Genomic DNA, 25,368 nt, shown 5'->3' on the forward strand with positions numbered 1-25,368 from the left:
AGAGGCGCTCATTTCACACTTCCCTAATAAGAGCATTTGTGGCTTGAACATTGTTCTGTCAGATCAAAGGGGGTGTTCTTTGTGTTGATGTTAGTGCCAGTATAGGAAGCCGAATCTGTGGGCTGGTTTTATGTTTAAACCACACACAAAATACTTAGAGGTTTATGACTTTAGGCCATTAGTCATTGATATAGTCATACTACTACTATTTATGATTACACAAGGACAGTAGAGAGTAGTATACAAACACACTTATTAAGCTATAATCAATATTTTTACCTTAACAATGGGTCAACTGACAGTGTGCATGTGAAAGGGGTGGCACGGAGTGACAAATGAGTATTATCATCCGACTCCGCAGCTTCCCTTAGCTCTACAGAGATTGAGATTGGTTGTACTTAGCTCCACCCTCTCGTTTCACTTCTGGTTGCAAAAAACCAAGATGGCTACGGCCAAAAAGCAAGATGATGATGGTCAAAACGCCAAACTCAAGACTTGGCAAAATGGCAGTCTACAAACCAATTGGTGAAATCATGGTGACTTCTTATATACAGTTTATGGTGCTACCTGCTCAGCAACAAACAGCACTTAGCAGCTAAAGAGCCAGATATTTCCTTCAGGAGGGGACCAAAACAGAGCTAATAGAACTTGCACAGGATCATGTGATATGACCGAAAGCTCCACAACATCTACTAACTGGACCTTGAAGAGAGATTGTTTCCAAGTTCAAACCTCAACCTCAAATTTATCCATTTTGACTATTGGGAACAATCCTACAAAGACACATAAAAATCTCCACATGCAATTTATGAGGCTTTTTATCCTCTAAATAAATAAAGTTCTGTGAGAGGGTATAATGAAGTAAATAAGCAGCAGCTTGTAAATAATAGATTGAGGTACAGTAAATTGAGATTTGTGTTACTGGCAGGCAGCTGCTAAATAATCAGAAACTTGTCAACAAGCTCTGGAGCAGGAACACTCTTCTACTTTCTGACAGTAAACCAACAAACTGTAAAAAGCAGCTGCTAAGTTTTATATGAAACTGTATGAGAGCACTCCTTCTCCTGCTGACAGCCAGTATATAACCATCCAGTAAAACAGACAGTAAACACACACTTTCAAGACCAGTTTCACATCTCAGGCAACCTCAGTATGAAAGAAAAAAAACGACCAAATTTAAATGAAAGCCTTTAAAAAGTCTAATGATAGAAAAACAGTTCGCGTTTATTTGATGTTGAGGATTGTTAAGGTGAAGTCTTGACCTGGATCGCTGCACATCACGGCTAGAAACACCTGTCTGGGAAGCAGAAACCCACAAAGCTAAATGTCAATTTTTTTCCCTGCTTGAAGTAACATTTACCTTGGCAGTGAATGAGACAAAGCAGCAGCGTGTGATTAAAGCCGATGTTTTTATTCAAGGCTTTTACAGGAAGCTAATTAGCTGAGGTATGCAGTCGTGTGCCAAGCTAATAGGGGGAAGCTGACATTCCTGCAGGGAAGCGGAGGCTTCAGAAAGCTACAGAATATGTATTTACATTCATAACCTACTCTGTGTGAGCCACAAGACTTTCAATTCAAACACCTTTTTTTTTTTAATTCAAATATTGAAAAAAGTTAGGATGTGGTCTAGTGCAGGGAACCACAAGGTGAGTAAATTTGAGAACATTGAAAAACCTGCAGAGGTTATTTGTCCTGTTGTAACTGGCTGATAAAAGTCACTTTGAAATAAAAATGAAAAAAACATTGACTGGTTTTAGTGCTTCAGAAACTCAGTGCTACGGATGAGTTTACTTCAAGAATGACTAGGTAAACCTCATTGGGCAAACCAGTGTAATGCGCAGGAGGCCACGAAAGAAGAAAGTATGTCATGAGAGTAAAATACATGCAGATTGTATTGTAGCCTGCCTATGAAAAAAATGGTTTGTGGCCTAAATGGTTTTGGGTTTTGGGTTATATACATTTTAGCATTATTTCCCTTTGCTTGCTAGTCCCATCTTCTTCCACTGCAGCTGTGCAGCCGTTTCGACTGTTATCAGGCCATTAAATAGGAGTTATCGATCGATATAGAAGTACCATAAATCTGGGCCATTAGTGGCCTACTACGCCTACTACATTGTAAAAGTCAGCAACATGTTCTTACACGTAAAACTTACATTTTGAACACTAACAAAAGTGCTTCTTTATGTTTAGGCAACAAAACTACAACTTTTTTAGGTTTAGGCAAACAAAAACACTTGGGGGAAAAAACTCAAAGACATCACAGTGTTGGTTTCACACCGGAAGCAAACCCCTGAGTTTTGTGTCTTATCCATTGCATCCAACCTCCACCCCACAGGAGTTTCACACTGTCTATACTACAGTGCATGACTTCCGCTTCTGCTCCTGTCAAAATTACTACGGTCGCTAGAGGTCACTGTTGTGATTGTTTATACCTTCTTTCGGTGATCTACCATGTGAATAGATGATAAAACCTACTAGTAGGCCCTACTGACCCACATCTATCATGCTTATAGCAACTGATAACGCCTATTTAATGGTCTGAAAATCGGCCGGCAACCTGCAGGCTTCTCAGTGTGTCCATCAGGTATTGAGCTGGAACCATTTAGCCTAGCTTAGCATAAAGACTGGAAGTGGGGGAAAACAGCTAGTCTGGCTCTCCAAAACTCACTAAGTAACACTTTGTATATTGTTTGTTTAATCAATACACAAACAGAAATTTGAAAAATCAATTTGTGGTTTTAGAGGGAGTTACATGCTGTAACTAGTTCTTGACGAACAACTGTTTATCTGTCCACCTCTGGGAAGACTCTAGGAAGTTACTACGCCCGGCTATAGGAGAGTTTCACAGCAGACATTTTGACTTGTCAAAGCACAGGTGTTACTAATAACATTGGAAATGGCTCTGTTCTATAAGTGTCCCAGTGAGTCATGACATTGAGCAGCTAAATGGAATCCAGCCATCATTCATTTTATTATTGAAACCTATGATTTGTCTTCTGTGACATGCCAAAATGTCCACGTAAAACCACAACTTCTCATTTTCCGTTTATGTTTGTGTGTGGAGCAAGCTAACTAGATATAACATATTATTTAGTGAGCTTTAGGATTGTTGGTAGGTCTGTTTTTGAACAGAGCTAAGCCAGTTGTTTCCCCCTACTAAGCTTGACGTAACTTGCAGCCATGAGAGTGGCATCAATCTTCTCATCTAACTACAGGCAAGAAGCGAATAAGTGCATTTCCCAAAAGTATGAACTATTCCTTTAAACTAACAGACTTTCAACAAACTGTCATTCTCAATGTGCTCCAGTTAAATGCCTCCATTGTAGCTGTAGCACTGTGTGTGGCAGCACCCACGCTATATTTAGAAAACACCACCTGTAAAGGGCAGGGAATCTTTAGGGTCATGGTGCTCTACATGACCCAAAGACTTTGCTTGGTTTCATTTGACCATCAATATGAGTTCCAGAGGAGGAAGCATTGAGTGAGAACAAAGTGTGCCTAAGATTAGAAACCGCCTCGGCCTCCGGCTGAAAGTTCACTGAACCAGAACAGAGGCCATCCTGGACCCACACGGAGCTGTGTTTAAGCACAGACCACCTGACTTCCATATTATCCATGTGTGTGGCAGTAAATCCACAGCTGAGATGAGTTTCGGCTGTTTGTTGAAAGAGTAACAGCCCAAATTCTCATCAGTGTCTCTAGTCTAAACACTTTCCAGGACACAGGTTTTAAAAAGGCACTTTCCACTCTCTCTATCTCTGCCTTTGACATTCCAGCCACCCATTAATCCCCATTGTTATATCTGCACAAATGTTCTCATGCACTATATCAAGTGTTAGTTTCCACCTGTGAGCTTCTGCCAGGCAAAAAATGCTTTGTCCAAGGTAGATGAAAGCAATATCTTCTCCCTTGTTAACACACACTGGCAAATGCAATCCCCTAGATGTCCCTTACTAAATGATTTATGAGAAAATTTGACCAAAAAATGCAATTCATCTCCCAACTATGCCCCTCTGGCATCAAACGGTCAATATATTATACCTCGGCCCATTACCCCAAGTAATCCTAAACCAAACTATTTCGTGCAGGCTGTGCCTGAAAAAAGATTGAGTCTCATGCATGTTTCCAGTCTGAACATTTTCCACCACTCCAGGCTTTAAATAGTAACAGTTTCCATCTTGACAGTTCATCTGCCCACCAACCCCATTGTTAAATCTCAACAAATCATCCCAGGCTCCGGATCCATTATTAGTTTCCACTGCTTGTCTCTTCATAGACAGGCTTCAAAAAGTTTCCAAGTCTTTCATCTTTAAGTAATTGACCTGTCCCTTCTCCATTGTTAAATTTCAACAGATCACCGTCCCATCCCTTTAAAATGTTTCCCCCTTGAGTGTCTTTGCAGGCAGGCTCCAAATTGTAAAAGAAAAGAGCAATTTACTTTCCCAGCATGTCTTTAGTAGCCTGCTTTCTTCACTTATGAAACGTATATTGCAGATGACAGTAATGTTATGCACTTATTCTACGGTCTTGTCAGGGTTGTTCCTTTGGTCTGTAATCCTTATACGTGGTTATGAGTAATGTTGATACAAATATATTATGTGGTTATTTTTCCACTTTGCTACAGTTGAAGGTCAACTAAAATGCCTAAAATGTCAATGAATTACAAAATAACAGTATTTTCCCTCTTGTCCATGTTGTTTTCAACTTCTCCACCCTCCGTCTCCGTCTCTCTGCAGGCAGGCAGGCAGCCCAAGAGTTCAAAGAGGCAGAAATATACAGGCAGGAAAATCATTTTGAGATTTTGGTTTCATGTTCAGTTTACACAGTGGTATATAGATGGTCGGTTTGAAGGCTAAAGCCAAGGAACATTCCTCGAATAGCCTGCCAGCTACCACTAATGGAATTCAGTTTAATAGACAGCTGAGTGCAGATAGCACAACCAAAGCTTCAAATATGGACCCACCCGGTTTGGGAAAAACACTCTGGGTTTGACTACATATACCGTACATATATACATATGCTGTATATATACAGTATACATATACATACACAAATGCATGTAGTTGCCAGTTCAACCTTCAGTCTCCAAAAGGACCCTAAATTTGAATTAACAAAAAGTGAATATTTGAATGAATATGGGTTTTAATGCAGGGCTGTTGTACTGTATTAGACCGTGTTTTAACTAGGTTTACCTAATAAACTAAATCTACATATAAAGTCCACTAAACACTGCAGCATGGTTTAGATAAATGTATCCACTAAACCTCACACCTCTTTTTTCAAACTGGCATAAAATGGAAAGTGCACAAAAGCAAAATTAAAGACAGATGATTTTAGAAACGCTGCAAGTACTAAAAATGTTAACTGTGAAATCAAACTCTATATCTGGCCCGGTGTGGAACAAAATATGCCGTCTCAGTACAGAGTGTTGGCGCGACTGACTGGCCTTTTTTACTTTTGATGTTTATCTTCCTATTTAGCTTTAAAAGTGCCGGGAAGGTATGACTGCAGCTGTGCTGAATACGGTCAGTGTGTGGGAACCATGGAAACAGCTAAAAGAGGCCTCTGTGACATCAACATCAGGTGTGACATCATCAACCGTGGTGTGATGGAACTGTACATACATGAGGCGTAGAAGAAAACAAGGAATAATATCCACTTTCCATGCCTGACGGAGAGTAAACGAGGACAGTGTCGTCAGCAGAAGCTGATGTGGGCCTGTAAGAATGTAGCCTGGTCAGACACTGAGTCTGTCATCTCCACACATCCTAAAGTTGGAAACTCCCCAGCTGACATGGTTATGTACCCTTGTGATGTCACACAGTAGCTATGAAACCAGCAGTGAAGTAATGAGGCTATAAGTGGCGGGCAGCGACGTGCGTAAATCCAGACTAGGATAGAAGGCAGACCTTGACCTGGAATAACTACTAGGGTCACATGACCTTAAATCTGTATAACTACAGAGCTAAATTAGGGACATCCCTCTATCAGTGTATTCTCTTGGTAAGGGTGGAGGTGCTGAGAGTACTAAACTGTGAAACAATACGTCAGCATGACGTTATTATTGCTAATTGTACTGGTGTCAGCTGTATTCAGCTGGAGACTGATTCACAGTGTTCAGTGTTACTGTACACAGTATGGCTGCTCCTAGCCCTGTTACTGCAATTCTGGCATGACTAATGCTAGAAACAAATTATTACTTTTAGTTTCATATTTTCCATATCTGTCGCCTAGTTTGCCTACATTTACATTTTTGATCAAAGTTTTCTAGACTAATGTTGGTACTGCTAATTAATTTTAAGTGACTTATATTTTATCGTCTATTTGAATCTAAATGGGACCATAATTTACTAAAAGAACATCGTGCTGTATCGAAGAAGACTTGAAACTAGCGATTGAGACCATAAACTCATGTTTACAATTTTTACTGAGTAACAATAATAAGTGTAATAAATCAAGTGAGAGGTAGGGTCATTTTCTTATAGACTTCTATACAATTTGATTTCTTTTTGCAACCAGAGGAGTCGCCCCCTGCTGGCTATTAGAAAGAATGCTTAAGGCACATGGCGGACTCCGTGAAGAGGACCCGCTCCGTATGTAGATATAAACGGCTCATTCTAAGGTAACGGAAACACAATTCTTATTTTCAAGTGATTATACATTAAAGAAAACATATGTATTAATATTATATTCTATTTCTGCCAATAGATCCCCCCAATTTCATTGTGACTGTAATAGCATCAATAAATCCCATCATCACAAGCATACTTAGAATTTACATGCATTGGTTTGCTCAATTCATTTTCCCAACGTGTGAAAGTAGAAGATTTAAGGTCAGACATCTTGCACGCAGGTATGTTCAACAACATGCGACGCCAACGAGCACAAAGCTGAACCGACATTGTATCCCCACCACAGTTCCATTACTGATTTTAAGCCACAGCTACTCTCTTAGACAAATATCTTGGTCTATACTTAGCCTCGACATATCTGGGCATACCACACACAGAGCCATATGTTTCCTTTGGCCACGGCAGATCAACCCATCCACACATCCAGATCTGCAGAGCAGTGAAGCACATGGCCAGTCAGCCCGCTGATACTCAGCACAGGAAACAGATTGAGCTCAGAGAACATTCGGTCTGACAGCGAAAAACAACCAGCAGCATAACAACATCCAGAAAAATACCAGTTTCCCAACAATATTATGGCTACAGTCCAGGACAAAACAATATTCACTTTGTTTTCTTATAATCTTGCTATCGATAGACTCCTTTGTCATAATATACCACTCGGATATACATTCAATACTCTTACTCAGTCAGACTTGATGCTATCTGTTAAAACAAATGAGTTAAATCAACCAAAGCTTGAAAATTACAACACTTTATCTTCAAATAACATCCCTTAAAACTATTCCAAAAATGCCTGTAATGTCAGATAAATTGGTTTAATAAACAAGTTGACAGAAGCCGCATTATTCTGCACGTAAGATAAAAGTGTCAGCCAAGTTTGAGTGTTGTTTTGCAGCGTGGCCGGAGCACGTTCCTCCATCAAGCTGTTTCCTTTAGATATCATGGAGTTGAGGTTTGAGCCCTGAGGCTATAATGACTGGACTGACAGCACACACACACACACACACACACACTGACGCACACATGCTCACACACTTTCTCTGGTCTGTTTTGACAGACAGACTACTCCACACACACACCACACTTTCACTCTCTGCTGTGTTTTTCCTCGCTCAGATGGTCTAATAGGAGTCCCTACTGTACTGAGCCAGCATAGAGAAAGAACATATCCATATTAGGAAAAGAGCAGGCGTCCTTATATGGAAAAGCTTCCTCTGTAGTAACAGCCCTGTCTGCTGGCTTCTCACTCGCATTCCTACAGCTCCAGGTTTCTCTGGGAGTTTTTCATTTCCGATTCGCTGGCTGGAGAAGGAGCAGGGCCGCCTTTCATAAGAGTCTGGCCTGGTGTGTGATCCCCCTTTTTTCAAAAAAATACACAAACCTCCGTCTAGCCTCTTTCCTGCAATCCTCCACTCTGGGGTTTGATGTAGTAAAATAAGCCTGGCCAGGGACGGGGCACACCTGGCCTTTTTAAGTCCGTCATAGACTAAACCTCATTAGGCAGGTGAGAAGCCAGAGAACATGTAGCCTTTGTTCCCGTAATATCTGCCCCTTATGTCTTCATGGGCTGGGCCGCACTTTCACCAAAGTCGACTCAGGATTTTTAATCATGATTTGTCCTGACTAAGACCCTCGGAGTCAAAACGACCAGTCCAATGTGAAATACAATCCCACCAGTCTTTGTTTGCAACAGAATCCTCCTTTTCGGGAAGTAAAGCGGCCTAATGCTCAAATCAACAAACATCCATTACGGGTAGAGCCATTAGCTGAGAACATTAGTCTTTGTCCCCTAAATACCTGTCCTGCATACCTTGGCAGGGCGGCACATTGAGCTCAGGTAACTCAGGAAGCGATCATCAGGATCATCTTGTCGTATTCACCAGCAGAAACAAATGACAGACATGTTCTATTAACCATTTGCCAAATCTATTAGGATGTTATTTGCATCACAAATAATGAAATCTGGATGAATTTATTAAAGTAAAAAAAAGTAAATGTTTTCAAGTATTGTACTAGAGTACAATTTTTAGGTCCTTCAATTAAATATATCCGTTTTATTCTACTTTATACTTCTCCTCCACTACATTTAAGATACAAATATTGTGCTTTTTTTTTTTCAACTACACTACATATATTAGTTACTGTCCAGATTAAGATTTTAAATAAAAAATATAAGCCTAAAAAAAGCAATGCACATTAAACATTAACCCAGTGGTTCCCAACCTGTTTGGCAGTTGTTTGTTGTTATAGCACTAAAGAGACAAATCCTGTACTTCTCAGACCATGTCATTTAAATAATTGTGCAAAGCCCAAAGACGTGCAATGATGTAATATTTCACAAAAAAAGCTAATATTAGAGAAAAGCTTTAAAGAAGTATACAAATTTGTGTATCAGAACATAGTTTTTCCTTCTTTTCTACCCGATTATTCATCTCACGACCCCTCAGATTTATCTTGTGACCCTTTGGAGGGGACTCGACCCCTAGGTTGGGAAACTCTGGACTAAACTACTTTGCTGTATAAGATGTAGTTACAACTAGCTCCACCTCAACCAGCTACTATAGTAAAATGCTACTTATGCAGTGATGTAACAATATTAACAATATAATGATGTAATATATATGAATATATCAGTCGGGGAGGGTGCTGTTAATATTTATATACTTTTACTTAAAGGTGCAGTGTGTAGGATTTGGTGGCATCTAGTGGTGAGGTTGCAGATTGCAACCAACTGAAACTTCTCCTGTGAAGAGGACCTGCTCCGTACGTAGATATAAACGGCTCATTTTAAGGAAACGAAAACACGTTTCTTATTTTCAAGTGATTATACACTAAAGAAAACATACTCATTAATATTGTATTCCATTTCTGCTGATAGATCCCCCTAAATACTACACAATGTCCCTTTAAGTAGGATTTTAAATGCTGGACTTTTACTTGTAATAGTAATAGTATTGTAATAGTAATAGTATTTTTTTTTTTGCATTGTGGTATTGCTAGTGTTACGTCAGTAAAGGATTGGAATACTTTAATCTAACCCGTATATCATGTGTATCATACAACTGGATTGGAGAAAATATTTGTGAACAAAATGCTTCACTCATGCAAAAGAGATCATAATATACTCATAATGTGTTTTAATGTTTAAAGCTGCAGTTCAGCCACTGATGTCAGTGCATAAAAATGCTACTGCAGTGTCCCAGATGTAACCACACGAGCATAGAAGACAAAGTTACAAGAAGCTTGCAGCAGTTGCCAAGTGTCTGTTTGCAGGAGCGAGCTCCTTGTTAGATAACCACCTCAAGTTAATGACTCAATGAACTTCCTGTTCCTAATAGTCCGCTGGTAATTTACTAAAGTACAGTCTGTACGTCTTTGAAGCCAAAGCTGAGGAATGCTGTACTGGACTAACAGTCTTAACCACATCATTACACATCTATTAGTGTATTATCATCATGTTGATGCATCTTTATGACTTTCTACCTGTTGTTTTTTAACAGTTCTTCTTTCATTGAAAGCTCTTTTGTGCCTTCACTTTTGAACTGTGCTGAAGTTTTTTCTTTCTTGTCTTCTTTTTTTGAAATTAATATTTATAGGTACCGGCTGTCTGTTTGTGAAGTCAGTCTTCAGGAATTCCCAGTGTGGGGTCCCAGGCCTCTAACCAGACTTAACCTCCCATTCCAGATGAAAGCCGCTCTGAGAGAGAGAGAGAGAGAGAGAGAGAGAGAGAGAGAGAGACGGTGTTGTTTGGCCGAGCAGCAGAGCCTTGCCTTCAGACGGCAGGAATGTGGGATGTCTGGAGTGGGGGTCAGGAAGCGAGGAAAGAATGCCAAGTATGTCCATGTTTGTCCAGGGCTGGCTCTCCATTCAGCCCCCAGTGACGTGCTGCGAGGGCCAGCGAGTATAAAGGGAGCCGAGCTCTGCAGTCAGAACTCAGATCAACTCCTCTACCGAAGCTAAACTCTAGCTTTCACCAAGAACAGAAAGAAAGAAGGACTGTGACCGGAGCAGCAGAGAAACCAGACGAACGAGACAAGAGATCAACTTGATCAGAAACTGCTTCTCCAGCTCAAACTCTGAGACTAAAGGAAGACTTTCTCCACAAGACTTAAAGGGAAAAACTAGAATCTATTTCTACAAGGAAGAAAAGATGTCTGCTGGGATGAAGAAAATGATTTTGCTGCCTTTCCTGTGTATCATGCTCTCACACATGGTAAGTCAAAAAACACATTGAAAATGACTTCATACTGCTGTTGAGGCTTAGAAGCTCAGGCTTTAAATGGGCAATGCTTTGAGTCTTTAAAGCAAAAGACATTGTGTTCTCCATGTGCTGGATGTGTGACACTTTTTGGAGATGATATTTATAGAAAGCATGTTTCTGTGTGTGCTCAGGCTGCAGGTCAGGAGTGCAGCAACCAGTGTTCGTGCCCATCCACTCCACCTCAGTGCCCCCTAGGAGTGAGTCTGGTGCTGGACGGCTGCGGCTGCTGCAGGGTGTGCGCCAAACAGATGGGGGAGCTCTGCACCGAGAAGGACCTCTGTGACCCACACAAAGGCCTCTACTGTGACTTCGGAGCCCCCATCAACAGACGCATAGGAGTGTGCACAGGTGAGACCATTGAAAATTACTTTTTTTTCCGTGCCGTCCTGCTGTACAGTAGATCATTAACTGTCCTCAGTGAGTGAACCGAATCGTGACCTTTCTCTCGTCGTTTTCCCCCACAGCTCGAGAGGGAGCCACATGTGTCTTCGGAGGCATGATGTACAAAAGCGGAGAGACTTTCCAGAGCAGCTGCAAGTACCAGTGTACCTGTCTGGATGGAGCTGTCGGCTGCGTCCCTCTTTGCTCCATCGACGTCAGGCTGCCCAGCCCCGACTGCCCCATGCCGAGACGCGTCAAGGTCCAAGGGAAGTGCTGCGAGGAATGGGAGTGCGATTCTCCCAACAGACACAGTTTCATGGGCTCAGCTTTGGCCGGTAAGTCAGTCTCCTTTTCTTTTTAAGCACACAAGACTGTAGTTTCTTTGTCGATCTTTATACAAAGAGGAGACATAAGCAGGATGGTCTCTAATCCGGTGTTTGCTCCTGTGTTTACAGCCTACAGAGAGGAAGAGACCTATGGCCCAGATCCCTCCATGATGAGGGAGAACTGCCTGGTTCAGACTACTGAATGGAGCGCGTGCTCCAAGACTTGCGGCCTTGGGGTTTCCACCAGGGTCACCAATGACAACCGCGATTGCCGCCTGGAGAAACAGACCCGCTTGTGTATGGTGCGACCATGCGAGTCACAGCTGGAGCAGAGCATTAGGGTGAGTTTTCGTTGAACTGCACTGCTCTCATACACCTCTACAGATATTAGTATCAGCACTGAAATAGCCAAAGAATGCTTAATAAAGTTCTCTTCATTTCTTCCTCCAGAAAGGGAAAAAGTGCATCCGTACTCCCAGGCTCTCCAAGCCCATGAAGTTTGAGATCTCCGGCTGCACCACCACCAAGTCCTACAGGCCAAAGTTCTGCGGCGTCTGCTTGGACGGCCGCTGCTGCACCCCCCACAGAACCACCACCCTGCCCATGGAGTTCAAATGCCCCGACGGACAGGTCATGAAGAAGCACATGATGTTCATCAAGTCCTGCGCCTGCCACCACAACTGCCCCGGGGAGAACGACATCTTCGAGTCCATGTATTACAAGAAGATGATGGGAGACATGGCGTGAGCCACTTCGGGACGATCGCAGCTTATGACTTGAAAACAAAAAAACAGAACTCCATCTCATTTTGCAGCTCAGTATATATGTGTTTTATTTTGTCATTTTCTCATTGTAAAAGTAGTCCAGACACTTATCCAAGTGTCTGTGTGTTTTGTATGGCTGGCGCACATCAGCCACATAGACTCAGACAGAGGGTTGCATAGCAGCTCCAAGAGATTCCTGCACTATAACTTCTATTTTTGACAAACCTACTGTCAGGTTGATGCCCATTCCCCTTGAAATCCCTTTTAACAGACCCGTCCATGTTACTGTATGCATTTTTATACCTTATCTAAACCTTGACGTCCTCTCTAAATGAGGGTCTAATAACTCCCCTCCCCACCCTCCGAGCCCAGACCAGACCTGGAAACTCTAAGCAGCTGTAGATGGAGCATGCAGACCACAGCAGGCCAGTGTTCCCCTGTGCAAACAGGTCTGAATGTGTCCTTGTGTGTGTGAGTGTGTGTGCAAGTTTGTGTCTGTTAGCACAAACCTGAATGTCGGCCTTGTCTCTGCGTCCACGCTGTTCACCTTGCTCACAGAGTAGAGGAAAGGTCAGAGTTACCGCCCAGCATGTGGACGAGAAAGCAAGCAGCGTGCTGAGTTTAAGGTTAGATATGAAACACGGTGGGCTTTGCCACGGCACTGAGAAAAGAGAAAAAACAAGACGACATGTTGACTATTACTGATTCAGGTCAGAAGGAAGAAACCAATAGGAACAAAGTGTCTATTTTGTACAAAAATAGAAGAAAAGACTGGAAGAATTGAAATGTCATTCCTTTTTTATTGTTGATGTGTAAATGATGTATATATTTGTACAGTTTAAGTTAATTTAAAAGCCAAGTTTGTTCTGTGCTTCGAAATGTATCGATAGTGTACTTTTTGTCGACAGTATTTTTTACTATTTTATTGAGAAGTGTGACAAGAATGTTACATGTTTCACTCTGTAGCTGGAAATAAAATGTTATATTTTTTTATACAAACATGACTTCTCCAATTTGTCTGTCTTCAATTCTGATAAAAGCCAGAAGATCTATTACCTAAGCATACATAACAGGCACATGGCTCTAATGTTAGTGATCTGCATAACTAGAACATTATTGTTCATGTTTAACTTTGACATATTAGCCAGTCAGAGCAAGTATGAATTAGTTATTAATACAACTCTCAGTGCAGGAAATCAACGTCACTCGGTCATTACATAAAGTCTGCAACTCAAGTGAAAAAATGGGGAAATTAGTCAATCGGGAGTGAGTTTTCCTTATCATAAAGATTGTTTTATTCCCACCACAGGAGTTGGTTTATTCTTCCACTTTCCACTCAGGTTTATGTAACATAATTTACTTTTAATGCTTTCTTCAGTAAACAAAGAAGTTTTAAAAATGTATGACTTCTCATACAGCAAACAACATGAATAATACACAGAACTGGTGGCTGTTTACTAAATTGCTCCCTATTGATTTGTTAGCTGAACTGAAAGAGGATATTTTAATGTATTAGTTCATGCATTGAGGCAAAGCAGTCCTGCTTGCTTTTCTTACACAAGGCAAGGTGGAAATACATTAACCTGGGTTCTAAAGCACAAAAGGGAAATGTCCCTTGCTAGCAGCACTCACCTTTGGTAAAGGGGACTGAGGAAGTCTAATGTCGCCATCTGGTGCCGTCTCATGTTGTCGTCGTGGATTTTCAGCTTGTTTTGGTACCTATACACATAAATCTTAAAAGGAGGAGCTCTTCAAAGCCTTAAATGAATCTCTCTGATCCACAGTTGTAATAGTTGGTCAAACAGAATTAAGTTTGCTGCAGAAATTTCTAAATATAATATATCTAACAAGTATAATAGTAACAGTTGTTTGTGGTTATTGCCCAAAAACCTGGCTGTAATCTATTCTTCTTCATCATATTTGTCAACTTTAAATTGTAATTCAGGCCTTTTAAGACTCTCTGCATTTGCATATATTGGTGCTGGTAGGTATACTGTACATAATTTATATAAAGACCCTCTTAACAGTTTCAGTTTTCAGTTGTGTCCGCAGCAGCTATATTTATTTATTTAAGCTACCAGAGAAAGCAGAACATTTTTTGCATTTTCAGTTTCTCCTCTGCCCACAATCTATTCTTGCTTCCTTTCAATCCATTTCTTTTTTTCTTTTTTTACTTCTGCTCAAGAGCTGTCAACATTTTTGCTGTCCAAATATAAAAACTGTTAATACCACACTGTATGATTCACTGCACTGGCTCATTCTTCTTAATTGTAGCAACCAATAAATAATGATGCCAAAACTAAGGGTTAAAATGTTGTTGTCTTGAATATACTGTATAAACAGCTTATGTACCAGAGTGATGATTCATGTTCTCAGCGTCTTCGCCCACAAACACAACCGAGTGCAGCCTGTATCTACAGTGTGAATCAATGTCTCTTTAAAGTGAGAAGCCACATTCACTATGGAGGACAGAACCTGCCTATAAAAAATTGATAAATAAATAAATAAATAATATGCCATTAAATGAAATAAATAAATAAATGACTAGATAACTAAATAAATATGCCACTAAATGTACCAAAAATAATACTAAAAATAAATGTAGGCATTAATTAACTGATAAAATGTGACATAAATTGATATTTCTGTTTTAATTTGCTTCTTTATGAATTTACCTCGATAGTATGCAGAGTTTATTGCATTAATTCCCTTATGCAAATATTCATTTGATTTTTAAAGACAATAAAATGATTAACCAAAACAGAGTTTTCCAGTTAAACTATTCAATTTATTGGTTTTTCTTACATAAATTAATTACAGTTCATTAATCTGCTAAAAATGTTCACTTATTGCCTTGGCTTGATTAGAGTCGACTGTATCTATAATAAGTAAGCATCTACGTCTTCTTCTTCTTCTGCTTCCCCATAAGTAAGCAAGCATCCCAGAAAGAACTTTGTACATGTATACATGCCGTTACTGTACAACCTCGCCTCGTCGGTGTGTGTTTACCTGCATCTGCCTCAACTGTTCACATAAGTCAATGTAAAAAATTATTCGAAAAGCAGGCGAGATACATCTGCAGAAAGAGAGAGATGATTGTCGAGGAAAATGAAGGAAAACAAGCTGTCAACCTTCACTGACAGACAGAGTTTTCCTTTAAGAGCCTTGCTGTGTGTTCTGAATATTATATGCATGTGTTCGAATGCATTAGTTTATTTTTAGTATGCATGTCTAGCTGCAATGTGCATCTACTGTATGCTAATCTATGTGAGGGACAGGATGTCACAAGGGAGGCTGCAGCAGTGTGGCGCAAGTGGGCATCCTCCGGAAAAACAGCGAAAGATAAGATCTTGTCACATATTCAAACGCTCTAACTGTGGAAACCAGGCAGCTGGTAAAGCGTAGGAGGACGAGGAGGCAGAGGAGGTTGCTGTGTCAACTTTTTTTCTTTTCTTTTTTTTTTATAACAATCTCTCTTTCTCTCAGCCTCGCCGCATCTCATGGAGTTTCTGGGCAACGTTTTCCAGCTCTGACTCAATGGCTGCCAAGCTTTCAATCTCTGGCTCCTGCAGATATAATGAGAGGATAGCAAGTGGAGAAAAGATACTTAGAGAGCAAACAATCACATGTGAACAGGAGCTCTAAAAATATCTGGACACAAGCACAAGCTTCCATCATGCATTGCTGTTTTGGCTGTTAGCAAGGAGGACATGTTACGACCAGAAGCCTCACTGTTGCAACAAACATCTAACAGTTTGTGACCATTAAGGCGATCACAGTCTAAATAGCTTCCTTTGAACATGTCATACTAGTTTGTCATGAAGGAGGTTAAATAACGCTCCAAACTTGTGCTAAATTTTGGCGAGGAAAAAACTGTCTTGGCCATTTTGAAAAGGGGTCACTTGACCTCTGACCTCAAGATATGTGAATGAAAATGGGTTCTATGGGTACCCACGAGTCTCCCCTTTACAGACATGCCCACTTTATGATAATCACATGCAGTTTTGGGCAAATCATAGTCAAGTCAGCTCACTGACACACTGACAGCTGTTGTTGCCTGTTGGGCTTGATTTTGCCACGTTATGATTTCAGCATATTTTTTTGTTGCTAAATGCAGTACCTGTGAGGGTTTCTGGACAATATCTGTCATTGTTTTGTGTTGTTAATTGATTTCCAGTGATGAATATATACATACATTTGCATAAAGCAAGCATATTTGTCCTGTCCCATGTTGATAAGAGTATTAGATACTTGACAAATCTCCCCTTAAGGTACATTTTGAATAGATAAAAAAATGTCGGATTATTTTGCGATTAATTGTGATTAACTATTGACAATCATGCGATTAATCGCAGTTAAATATTTGAATCGATCGACAGCCCTAACAGAAACCTAATCAGTTTTGAGGCTTGAGCTAGCAAACCAGACAGCTCTGTGCTATAAAATAACATAATGCAGTAATAATAACATAAAGTCATTATTTAAAGGAATAGTTTAACAACTTGGGAAATACATTTATTCACTTTCTTGAGAGTTAGGTGAGAAGATAGATACCACTCTTATACTGAAAGTGGTATCAATCTTTTCATCTAACTTGCAGGAAGACAGCGAATAAACTTATTTCCCAACATGTCGAACTTATTTATTCTCAGCTGCTTCCCAAAGTTACATCACTAGTTGGGATAACAAACCTCTGACTTCCGGCTGGCGCTCCCCTCTTCCTCCGACCCCCTCCTCTCCTCGGGTCCCCTTCTAGCGATCATCTGCAGCTCCTTTTCCTCTGGACTCCTCTGCATGTTTCTTTTCTTCTTCTCCTCCTCCTCCTCTTCCTCTGTGGCCTCTTTCGAGTGATGCGGCACTTCCCGAGCCTCCTCTCCGACTGCTTTCTTCTTCATTGGCAACGCCTTGCCCCTCTTGGTCCATCGCTTGACGCTCTCCTTACTTGCTCTCTTCATCCCCTCTTCATCATTCTCCTCTTCCTCTTCTGGTTTAGGCCTATGGGAGAAAAATCCAAATCTCTTGTCTTTCTCTTCTTCATCTTCTTCATCAAACTTCTTCTCTTTTGATTTGATTCTGGGTGCATCTCTCTTTTCACCAGATTCAGCAGCTGCAAATAAGAAAAATAAAGAAAGAATGTATCCTGTTTTCTTACTGAAACACCTACCAGACCGCCGGTTGAATACTCTCCTCCGTTATTAGCAAGACTCCACTTCTTGTAATGACATATTTGTGCCAGCTGGCAGCTTTGCACCCTGTACTGCCAGCTTTGCTTTATAGGAATTAAAAGCATGACTGGAGCAATCAGATGACTTGGCAGCGGCTCCCTTTTATAGAAAAGGTATTTCATCGTACTTTTTAGCCACTTTAGCGCAGGGAATAATAATTTCTCTGTTAAAAACACTAAATCTTGATTGCAGTCTTGATCTATTGATAGCGATTGTAGGGAATGACTCCAGCTGTAACCGTGCACACCAGCTCATTTGAATTCTGGGACACGGAGACATTTAATCATTTCTGTTGGTGTGCTGTCAGTGTGCCAGCCATGTTGGCCCTAGCTCCCCTGTCGGGTGGGCTGATTTCATCATGTAGATGGAAGCACTTCCATCAATCACCCAGTCCTGTGGCGGCAGGCCGTTTCATCTACAAAGCATTGCACTCTCCATAAGATATGCCTTTGGTCAACTTGCATATTTTAATTTGCTTTCATGTCATTTATTTCTTGAATAAGTGTTTTTGTGTTTTGCTTTTGTAACTTAGCTGAATTGCAAACAAAAGAAAGGCGTACATAAAGGAAGAAGATATACTTGCCTTGCTTATCCTTGATCATGTTTTCCTCTTCTGAATCCTCCTCTGAATTAACTCTCTTCTCTTCATCTTCTTCTTCTTCCTCCCTCTTTTCAGCCTTGCCCTCACTCCACTCATCCACAGACTCAGACATGTGACTTCCTGGGCTCTCGTCATTTTCCCGCTTCTCTTCAACGACATCATTGTCCTCCCGTGACTCTCCATCTCTCAGGACGTCATCCTTTTCTTCCTCCCCGTCTCCATTTCCTGTCCTCCTCTTCTGGGACAGGATGGATCGTTCTCCCGGGCCTCCCAAAGCCTCCAACATGGATCGATCTGAAAACCCGGGAGGGGTAGGAATTTAATTTACTAGAGGATATTGATTTCTCTGTGACGTTAAAAGAAGGCGCTTGCATAAAATCACAACAGTTTATTGCTGGGGTCATTTTGTGACGTAACTAAATCTGTGTGTTTTTGCTTAATGGACTGGGTCAGTATGTCACACTTTACGTGACAATAATAAAACTGTCACATTCATCACATTCATGTGATGATTACATGTGTCTGCCTTTGTAACTTTCTCACCAAAGCCTCATAAGGATATGTCATGATCCATATTTTTCTGCTTTTGCCACTTAAATATGCAACAGAAAGGTGGTTCTAATATGAGAACTGAAACAATTAGCTGATTATTCAATTAATTGATATTGTTTTAAGTAAATTTTCAATCAAAAACACCAAATATTTGATGGTTCCAGCCTCTCAAATGTAAATGTTTGCTACTTTTCTCTGTTTTGTATCATTGTAAACTAAATATTGTTCAGATAAAACAACTTGAAGACCTCATCTTGGGCTCTGGGAAATTGTAATGGTCCTTTTTTTTTTTTAGTCTAAACAATTAATAAAAAAAAAATCGACAGATTAAACAATGGAAATTAATGATAGTCATGCTCTAATTAATGTAAGATGAGATTTATTTTGTGAAAATGTATTTTGTAAATTATCTTATTTATTGAAATACTTTACATAATTGAATTACTGGTAACTACATTTATATATATCATATTGTGTTCCTTAAGTTAGATTGGGAACTACATAACATAGTGCACCTGTAATTTTAGTAATGGTTAAGGTTGGTGGATCGATATGCTGATGATGTGACGTTTCACGTTTGTTGCGAGTGTTCAGTTGTCCGACTGTGGAGATGAACATTAAAGTGGACCAAGTTACATTAGCGTTACATTATTAGCAGATAAAGCTATTTGACATTGTGTGAATTAGTGGTAATAATCTGACTGAATGGCCTTCATTCATAATGTAATATAATTATATTGCGAGTACTGTTATAAAACTGGCTGTCAGGGACCATACAGAGGATCAGGGTTGGTGCACCTTGTTAGTCATTCTTGTACTTGTTCTTGCTTTGCTACTCGTGCTCTACAGGGAGTCTGGCACTGACGTTATAAAAAGCCAGGTGGGCTGTCAGGTGGAAGGACCTCGTTTCTGTCCACAGAAAGCATCAGCACAGTTTAAATTCACCTCAGCATATCTCCTCTGTTTGTCAGCCCTGCTTTGCTGACAATATAAAATGGGAACATAATGAAAGTGATACATCATTTTGACAGCCAGTGCATTTTAAAATGTTGATTAGAGATAATTCTCAGAACGGAAGCGACTGAAATGTTGTTGAACTGTGATAAGAAATAAACATCATGAAAATGCAGGAAAAGCATGAATTTTGAGCTTCTGAAGAAACTCACCAGCGACATCACCTGCAGCCTGAGGAGTCTGTGTGATTGGTTCATGTGTACCGGCGTCTGTCTGCAGCTGAACTCTCTCCTGACCACCTGCAATCAAAATGAGTCATTCAAGCTTTCCGTCTACGCCGTATTTCCGCGTGAAAACAAGCACGCTCAGCACCCAAACAGACGTCAGCCGTGTGCAATGTGTGACTCACCTTGAACAGCGATCTCCTGCAGCTCCTTCAGGAAGTTGTGATGGCGAAGGATGGAAACAAGCCTGTCATCTGCATAACACACACACACACACGCACACATATATATAGAGTATATATACAGACACACGTAAAATAGGAGTGCGGGAAAAAAACAAACGATACAGCATAGTATCGTGATATTTTGAGTGGCAATATTGTATACACAGATGTCAAATATCGATCTTTTATAAACTATTAACCTCTTAACAATCCAACATCTGGCCCGGCCGCTATTCTGTCTTTCAGAGGTTGTAGCGGGCTCAGTCTTAAAGCTATAGCTGGTATCATATCAAACTACAAATATCATATCAAACTAGAATTTGCAGTTGAAAAATGGTGATAAATTGCAATACACTTAAAGCAGGAGTTGGCGAGATTGGAGCAAATAGGATTAAAAAAAGTTATTTATATAAAACGGTCGCTATATCCTGACAGGTGTGCATGAGACAGGTAATTTGAAAAAAATCATGTGCCTCTGTGTCCTCCGGTGCTCCTAATGGCATCTGCAAGATTTCACAGACCGGAGGAAAACAACCAATCAGAGCCAAGCTGGAGTCTGCCGTCTCTGAGCAGCTGTCAATCAATTGTGAACTCCGATCAAATGGTCAAACTAGGCAGCGCTGATCAAATATCACATGGCCGGAGCACAGCCAATAGGAATGCTCTCTCTCTCTTAAATGACCTGTGATTGGTCAAAGTCTCCCGTCACGTTTTTAAAGCCTGAAAACAGAGCCACGAGGAGGTGCAGAAGTCCAGCTCAGGGCAATAATGGGATCCTACAGTGGGTAAAACACAGGTATGTCTTTCCCCTTCACTTTTTCACAGTACTCAGCAATTTGCTTCAGCGGTTCATCAGAGTTAATTGCCCTGAAATTTACTGCTTTCAAAGCAAGAGCACAATTAATCACTTGGCCCACAGAGACTCCCCTGGTGAGTTGCAGCAGCAATGAGCACTGGACTTTCTGCTGACCCACAAACGGCGCTGCATACTGTACGCAGCAAGCACAAAAGAGACTGTACAGCGCTGCGCTCTGATATCAGTCTGTGAGCTTTCTTTCTGTCCATGACTTTGGCTCCCCTGTTCTCTGCCTCTGGTGGTGTACAGTTTCCGTCTCTCAGTAACAAACACTCGGTGAGTAATGCTCCCATTGATTTTTTCACAACAAGGACAGCATCAAGGTAATACACCGGCTATGTAACTGAATATTTTTCACTCAGTGCTAGTGACCCCGATGCATATAACAGAGGTTTTTTTTTTTTACCCGACAGCCATCGCATCAATCCATTAACCTTATGATGTGGGCATCTCCCTGAAAACGGAGAGCATGTATTGGCTCTAAAAAGGCAGCGTTGCTCCAGTGAGGGCTGATTTGTTAAATGATAAAGAAGAAGCCTTCACTAAATGCCAAAATCCTTGTAGGTTGCAGAATTTTGAAGATAATTTCACATCTAGAGTTGTTACATAATCATCATTGTAGCATTGTATTACATCCTTACAATACAGTGTATAAGCAAAAACTGAAACACTGTCTTCCTGGTCAGATATGTACAGTATGTATATTTAAGATGGAAGGACATTAAAGCTTCAGTAGGCAGAATATTTTGGCATCATTGGGCAAAAAATCCATAATAACCTTTCAGCATGTTGTGATTCTTGTGTTCTGAGAGAAAACTAGACTTCTAGACTGCACCTCCTCATGGCTCTGTTATCAGCCTGTGACGGGAGATTTTGGCCAATCACAGGTAATTTCAGAGAGAGAGCGTTCCTATTGGCTGTTCATTCAACGGAGGCAGCTGTCAATCACTCGCAAACTCTGATCAAACGGTCAATGAAGGCAGCGCTGATCAAATATGAATCAATATTCTGTTACTGTAATGTCTATTTCTCGCCTCAAATGTTTTCAGCAACATCTTGTAGTGTAACTGTTTAGCTGTAAAATGAGAAAGTTTGCTCCGGCTGGTGGGCGGTGCTTGGTATTTCCTCAACTGGTGTCAACATGGCTGCCGGGTCACAAACTTTCTTATTTTACATCTAAACAGTACACTACACAAGATGTTTCTGAAAACATTTGAGGCGGGAAATAGGCACACAGTAACAGAATATTGATTCATATTTGATCAGTGCTGCCTTTTTTGACCGTTTGATCAGAGTTTGCGAGTGATTGACAGCTGCCTCTGTTGAATGAACAGCCAATAGGAACGCTTTCTTTCGCTGAAATGACCTGTGATTGGCCAAAGTCTCCCGTCACAGGCTAGATTTTTTTAAAGCCTATTTGATAAAAAAGACAGTGAGACTGAATGTGTGTCTGTCCTCCTTTGGGTGGGGCTCACCTGTCTTCAGCGTGAGCAAACACTCCCGACTGACAGGCATGGGGTGGGGCCTCGATAGCACGTCTGCCAACGCCTCCACGATGCATTTCATCACCTGCAGACACACACACACACACAATGCACAAAATTACTCAAAAACCTTTTTCTGTGACAATATTTCTGATATTACTGTAATGCTACTACACTTTGTGCTACAGGAACAGCTTTGTTCCAGCTGCAATTGTTCATTTAAATAAGTCCTTGCCACTTTTGCACATATTTATGGAAAGTTTATCCCTTTTCTCATTTTATTGTGTCTTTTTTGTCCTGATATTTCAGTGTTTTTTTATATTGTTCTTGTGGCCTTCATTTCTTTTTGCTGGGTCCTGATCCCAGTAAGCCCTTGAGTACTCTTTGTCATGTTTTTTGGTGTGTCTGTCTCTTGTCTGTGCTCTACCTTATTGTCAGTACGGATGCCATCCTCTATTTTTGCTGCAAAACAAATCTAGCTACGGGTAAAATAAAGTCACCTGAACCTGAACCTGAACGATCAGAATGAATTAAGGATGTCCTCCACTCGGTGAGGGCTATACGTGAGAATAAGTCTACACACCTTTATAGATTAAAACTCATCTGCTTGTCTTTGAATGCATGCTCTTGTGCTAACTCGCCCATTAATTCAAAGATGTGAAACTCTCAGATAGATGAGAGATCAAAATCATTTCAACTTCCATTGTGCTTTTTCAATATCAAGCCAATCTCACATGCCTGATGATTTTTCACTCCTTTTTTTGTGTTTCTTTTCAAAGTGCTCTGCTTCTGCCAGATCTTTTACTCAGTCCCTCTTTCACACATCGGCCACATCTCCCCATTCTCATCTCTCCAAACCCCTACCTCCCCCTCCCTCTCTCTCCATCAAGATGTGAAATGGATCCAACAATGGCAAATCCTGGAGGTAAAAATCCTCTACATCGCTCTCAGAATTGATTTTTAAGGTCATACTGAGATTGCCCCTCAGTAGAGAAGGTATACTAAAGTGAGTTAAATTGCTTTGATTAAGTATTTCTAATCACTGCTCGCCTTTTGAGTGTGGCCAGTATAGGACTAGTCACACTGTAATGAAGGAGCATTTGGTTTGCATATACTTCTGCCAGATCTTTTACTCAGTCCCTCTATCACACATCGGCCACATCTCCCCATTCTCATCTCTCCAAACCTCCTGTTCTAGAAACTATACCTCCCTCGCCCTCTCCCTCTCTCTCTTTCCTTCAAGATGTGAAATGGATCCAGCAATGCCAAAAACCTGGAGGTAAAATCCTCTACATCGCTCTCAGAATTGATTTTTGAGGTCATACTGAGATTGCCCCCAGTAGACACTATCTGTTTATATCATGTTTATTTTAGTTTATAGCTTATTTTGTATATTGGTAGAATTTCAATTTTTGTATTTTTATTTTATTCTTACGTTTTTATCTATTCTTTTGTTATTATACTGCTTACTTGCACCAACAAAACCAAAGCACATTCCTAGTGTATACCTCTTACACCTGGCAATAAACACGATTCTGATTCTGATTCTGAGAAGGTACTAAAGTGAGTTAAATTGCTTGGATTAAGTATTTCTAATCACTGCTCGCCTTTTAAATGTGTGGGGAGTAGGACTAGTCACACTGTAATGAAGGAACATTTGGTTGGCATATACAATATTGGCAGGTTACTGTATAATACTGCTACAAATAATAGTGCAAATAATGTCAAAATCTTTACCTTTACGTCCTCATTCTCCAGCTGACTATGAGTCACTGGCAATGACAGAACTGCAAGAAAAACAAGAAAAGATGCATTATTATTATTTCTATAATCCCTAAAGATGTCATGGTATTGTCACTGTTACTAAAACACACTGAGTAACAGGGGACTAAATGTGCCAAAAGGTTTCAGGTGAATTCCCTCCATCCATTACAGATGTGTGTGTGTCGCTGTCCTTGGTGCTGAAGCCAGGCAGCCACATCTCTCTAATGCAGCAACTAACTACACCTATATACAGTATATACTGTAGCATGATGTCACTTTCACTTCAATGAGCATTTCCTTACCGCAGTTGGACAGTATTGTCAAGACGAGCAGTCCTCTCTCGATCATGTTTGGAGACATGAAGCTCTCCAGGAATAGAAAGATAGCGAAGCTTATATCAGAAGGTGTGTTTTCTTATATCAGAAGGTGGGTGTTTTACGGACGCATCCTGAACTAAACTTAGTCGCCTTTCTGTATTTCTGGAGAGCTATATTTCCTGCAGCAGCATCGGTGGTGACCCTTCAGTCAGCCTCTCCGTCCTCTCTCCTCTCACCGACCTCACCACCGCAACGGAGACCGCTTTTATAGGACGAGGTGGAGAGAAAGGAAGTGACATCATGCTGCCTGCCTGGGGCTGATTAGTACTATTGTACCTGATCAGATACCTAGATGGTTGTCAGGGCGTGGACAGGTTTAGAGTACGTCATAGCTATGGTAGTATGCATGTGTACTATAGGTGGATTCTGAGATTTCAGCATTTTATTTCATATTTTACTTTATTTTATTTTATTTTATTTTATTTTATTTTATTTTAATTTATTTTTTTAATTTTATTTTATAAAAGTGTTGGTCTATTCTGTATGGAGGTCGAAACCTGCCAAAATATTTATATAATAAATATACCATTAAATGTACCAAAAAATAATATTAAAAATAAATTTAGTTATTAATTAATTGATAAAATGTGACATAAATTGAGAACATATAATGTTGTACCTGATCAATATAACTAGATGGTTGTCAGGGCATGGACAGGTTTAGAGTGCTACACCATAGCTGTGGTATAGTATTCATGTGTACTATAGGTAGATTCTGAGATTTCAGCATTTTATTTCAT

General features: G+C 40.5%; 2 protein-coding genes across 2 annotated transcripts; one reads left to right on the forward strand and one right to left on the reverse strand.

The window, feature by feature from the left end:
• Positions 1 to 10,409: 10,409 nt before the first annotated feature.
• On the forward strand, positions 10,410 to 13,366 carry ccn2a (cellular communication network factor 2a). The gene is made up of 5 exons (XM_074615064.1): positions 10,410 to 10,848; positions 11,028 to 11,244; positions 11,361 to 11,612; positions 11,733 to 11,944; positions 12,054 to 13,366. Exons 1-5 carry the CDS (start codon positions 10,786 to 10,788, stop codon positions 12,348 to 12,350), a joined length of 1,041 nt encoding a protein of 346 aa, XP_074471165.1. The 5' UTR covers positions 10,410 to 10,785; the 3' UTR covers positions 12,351 to 13,366.
• Positions 13,367 to 15,144: 1,778 nt separating this feature from the next.
• Positions 15,145 to 24,812, reverse strand: chga (chromogranin A). The gene is made up of 8 exons (XM_074615066.1): positions 24,554 to 24,812; positions 24,225 to 24,274; positions 22,479 to 22,572; positions 20,109 to 20,177; positions 19,912 to 19,998; positions 18,176 to 18,487; positions 17,059 to 17,474; positions 15,145 to 15,933 (listed from the first exon to the last, which is right to left on the reverse strand). The coding sequence occupies exons 1-8, from the start codon at positions 24,609 to 24,611 to the stop codon at positions 15,850 to 15,852; spliced, it is 1,170 nt and encodes a 389-aa protein (XP_074471167.1). The 5' UTR covers positions 24,612 to 24,812; the 3' UTR covers positions 15,145 to 15,849.
• Between the last annotated feature and the right edge of the window lie 556 nt (positions 24,813 to 25,368).

This window comes from Sebastes fasciatus, chromosome 18, assembly GCF_043250625.1.
Source record: "Sebastes fasciatus isolate fSebFas1 chromosome 18, fSebFas1.pri, whole genome shotgun sequence".
Taxonomy (NCBI): Eukaryota; Metazoa; Chordata; class Actinopteri; order Perciformes; family Sebastidae; genus Sebastes; species Sebastes fasciatus.